This window comes from Zosterops lateralis (assembly GCF_965231275.1).
Source record: "Zosterops lateralis genome assembly, chromosome: 4".
Taxonomy (NCBI): Eukaryota; Metazoa; Chordata; class Aves; order Passeriformes; family Zosteropidae; genus Zosterops; species Zosterops lateralis.
In genome coordinates, this window is record NC_139765.1 from 23242525 (window position 1) to 23246604 (window position 4080).

The 4080-nt window shown below is 50.4% G+C and overlaps 1 protein-coding gene across 1 annotated transcript in view; it reads right to left on the reverse strand.

The window, feature by feature from the left end:
• Nucleotides 1-3069, reverse strand: part of TMEM184B (transmembrane protein 184B) — a 30815-nt gene extending 27746 nt beyond the window's left edge. Inside the window, exon 1 of the mRNA XM_083858852.1 lies at nt 2932-3069. Coding sequence (XP_083714978.1) covers nt 2932-2934 — 3 coding nt within the window. The 5' untranslated portion in view covers nt 2935-3069. The remainder of the gene's footprint in view (nt 1-2931) is intronic.
• Between the last annotated feature and the right edge of the window lie 1011 nt (nt 3070-4080).

Sequence of the window (4080 nt, forward strand, 5' to 3'; positions counted from 1 at the left end):
ACAACAGACACATCACTCCAAGTGAATAGCTGGGCAAGCCACTACATAAAACTCCAACCCAGTGTTATCCTCTACAACACCTCAAATTTCCAGGGTCTCGGCAAACAACAATCAATCACAAACCCTAATGCAGAGAAGAGCTTCTGCCCAAGCCAGGGCCATTCAGTAACATCCAGCTGTGTTGGTACATGAGCAGCCAGCAGCAGGCATGTACTAGAAAACTCGTCTGTACAAAGGTCAAATGCAATTTCTCTGAGGCTGTGCTATCCTCTTCATATTGTAGACAAACTAACCTGTACATTCATTGCTGCTTTCCTCGGTTTCCTCACTTATAGGCTGGAAACACTGAGAAAAAGAGACACAGCAGTGACACTTCAGAATCAGTAAGTTTGATTTGAAACTTTGTGTTTTACTTCAAACATCATTCAATACAACACTGTGCTCTTGAAGCAGCTAGGACCAAACAACAAACATCTCCTGAGGAATTCGCTGTTTCCACCAGACATTGCTGCAAGAGCTCAAAGATATCCTTAAAGCTGCTGGAAAATGAAACAGGCACTTCTAGAAGGAGCAGGTAACAGTTTATCTTCCTCAATGCAAACATAAGCCAGTTAAAAACAAAACCAAAACAGGGAGGGAGAAGGAATGAAGGGTAAGTTCCTCACATAGAAATTAAAAGATTGTCATCTTACACCACAACATGATTATTAGATGTTTTAGTTAATTTAGTAGTAGAACTGGGTAGAAAAAGGGACTACCTTTTTTGAGGGGGAAATAGGTTTTAAAAGTTATTTTGTGCTAGGAAAAAAACCTAGCCTCCTCTCCTTTATCCATGAGAAGAACCCTAATCCCACAACTGCAAAAGCTGACCTCACAGCCTGCTACCAGGCAATAGGAAAAGAAGCTGACAGAGAATAAGGCAGATTTCTAGCTGGATTCTGTCAAATGGTTAGAGACCAGACAGCTCAGAATGCTTTTGTTATGCCAAACCAGCCAGTCACACTGAACTTCATTTTCTGACCAGTTTATCTAAGAACCTTCCCCTTTTGACTGCCACATGTCCTAATGAGACAGACAAACTAAAGTCCAAAAGGTGCCCAGTGGTTGGGAGATGCTCATCCCCTTGCCCCTTGTCTCCAAAACACAACCCATTCAGCACTCTGAACCGATTGTAAAGAACTGAGTGGAACACAAAGTAAAACATCTGCCCACACTACCGTGCTGGTCAGAAATTCTGACTTCAGTAGTAAAGCTTCCCAATCATTTTGCAGCAAGATCAAACCACCCCTGCTCCAGATGCAGAGGCATCCACTTGCTGCTTCCATGCCACCTAGGGTTTACAGCACAACCATAATAATGACAGTTTTAAGGACCTAAAAAATCTGCTCCCCAAACCATAGCAGCTTTGAAGTCCATTTTCTTGGGGACGGAGGTGTAAAGAAAGCCTGAAGAAGGCCTTTCTGGGATACCTTCACCCCAAGAAAAGCTCTACCAAAACCCCTATTGTTTACTACTTAGCCAACATCCTAAAAGCATGAGTGATTATTTTTTTGCCAGCAGTATCACACAAACAAACCTTTAGTATTAGAAACCTGAATAACATTAACATTTCTAGAGTAATCTGTGTTCCCTTTTAGGGAGGCTGCTAAGATGTTAGACCAAAGGGTAACATCCAGCAACACAAGCTCAAAGGCACAGTTAACTACTGTATTGAAAGAGCCAAGTCTTCATTAGGGGGATGTATGGTCTATTACATTTTCATTGATTTTTTTTTTTCAGGATAGGAAAGCCATTTCTATTCACCCTATTGGCCTTTGCTCTATCATTGATCAGTGTCTTCTATTTTTATCTTTAACAGAGGTAAACAGTCTTCTCTCTGGGGAAACCTGCCTTTATGTCTTCAATAATTACTCCTGTTCAAGCTCCTTACATGGCAAGAACAATTTCAAACTTTCAAACTAAGCACGACCCATCTTCACTATTTCTTCTAGATTTCCCACTCCTCCTCCGCCCTCTCTTGACAGCTTCAGAGTGTTCCAGGCAGCTTTCATAGAGCTGTCCCTGAAATCACTCTAGTCCTTTTCCACAATTCATCAGAACTCAGTCACGCACACGTTCTTCCAAAACCCTCCCTCCACTTCATGCTGCAGCTGCCAAGGCTGAATTTAGCTCTCACAGAGCAACTGAGATTTCAAGACACCACAAGCATCCAAACAAGACCCACCACCACTCACCTACAGTGCACGAGAACACAGGCATAGTAACAGTCTCCTCACACACCTACCACATCAGCACGTTCACGAGGCGTCTGTCAGTCCATCCAGTCTTAAGCAACGGAAACGCACCAAACACAAGCCTGGTGCCCACCACGTTACTGCAGTCTACTGGGCTCTCAGCCCACCCAGGACCAGACAGTGACACCCACCCCATGCCACCGAAGAGCGTGACAGCACTGGGGAACAACGGGGCTGTGCTGGTGCGCCTGCATGCACAGGGAGAGCGGAGCAGCTGCAGCAAGGACAGGTTGCGGGGCGGAGAGAAAGGAATTGGGTGGGTTGTACCGGGGGTGGGGGCGAGGCTGTGGGGGCTGCACTGGGAGGCCGTGGGCAGACGCGGGAGCGGGCGGTGTGTGCGTTGGTATGGAGGCCACGCGGGAGGAATGTGCACGGAGGAGGAATGGCAGGGGCAGCCCTGAGGAGAAGGGGGCGCACACCGGGGGTAAAGGGGCGGAGGGCTGGGTGGGGACGGGAGGAGTCGCGCGGGCCACGCCGGGGAACGGGAGGAGGAACTGGGGAGAAGCGGGAATCGAGACCACACCGGGCCGACGCGGGCGCAGGGTGAGTTCGTGGGCACCCCAACGAGCGAGCCCTCCGCCGGCGCAACCCATCCGGCCCGGCCCGCGCGCCCGCAGCGGCCCCCGCCACGTCTTACCATGCAGCGGGCGGGCGGGCGCGGCGGGGTCGGGTCGGGCCCTGCCCGCTGCCCCGCGGGCGGCGCCGGCACCGGCGCGGGGTTGCGGAGGCCTCAGGAGCCCATGGCGACGCCGGGCCCGGCCCGGCCCTCCCTCCGCGCCTGCGCCGGTACCGCGCGCACCGCCCACGAGAAGGGGGGGGGAGAACAGGATGGCGTCACCGCTCCTCTCTTAAAGGGGCAGCGCCGCCGGGGCAGGTGACGCGGGGTCTTTCCGCAGCGCCGGGCGGAGGGATGCGCTTCCCGCGACGGGGCACGCGGCAGATCCAGCGATCCGGCAGCTCTTCTTGCTCGCCAGGCTGGCTAAAGGCAGTACTGGCCTCAGGAAGAGCCTACTCCCAGGCAGGTTTCCACCCGACCTAAGCGCCGACTCCCCCAAACCCCGAGAGAAACAAACATACACAGAGGTGTTGGAAACCAAAGCCGTGCCTCTACTCAAGTATGAACAAAGCACTTTGAGTCTTAAAAAAAAAAAAAAAAAAAGCCCAAGCAAGCAAGCAAACGCACCACACCCTAGAATGTTTAATACGACTGTGTTAGCAAAAGGAGGTGACATCCTACCCGAGACAAGGTTGATGATTTTCTCCTTTTCTTCTGCTGCATTAGGCCACTTACCTATCTTGAAACGAATATGGAACTGCTACCACACATGCTCCAAAATGGCAGCACATTGCCATTCTGTCCCAGGCCAGAACTCCTACTCCAAAAACCCCCAATGCTGCTGCCTCCACCACACTGCAGGGATGGTGGTGTTGTCTTATACAATACCACGTTCCCCTTTCTCACAGAAAACAGGATTTACAACGGAAAAAGTCCAGTTTCATTCTGATCCAGCAAAAGCACACTCAAAATGGAGGCAGGGCAAATGCTGGATAGAGGTAACAGTGAAATACACCATACCCCTGGAGCTACCTTGCTCTTCCCATCCCTCCTACTTTCATCCCTGAAGCAGGAAGACCCATGCAGCAGGAAAACAAAGGAACAGCTCTTCCTGGGCAGCTGGCAGAGAACAGGCTTGGGAAAGAATTTGCAAAGTCACCAAGATTCACCATTTATTCCCAGCAGGTGTTTCTGAAAATAACTTTCAAAGGTTTGACAGAGCCTGGAAAA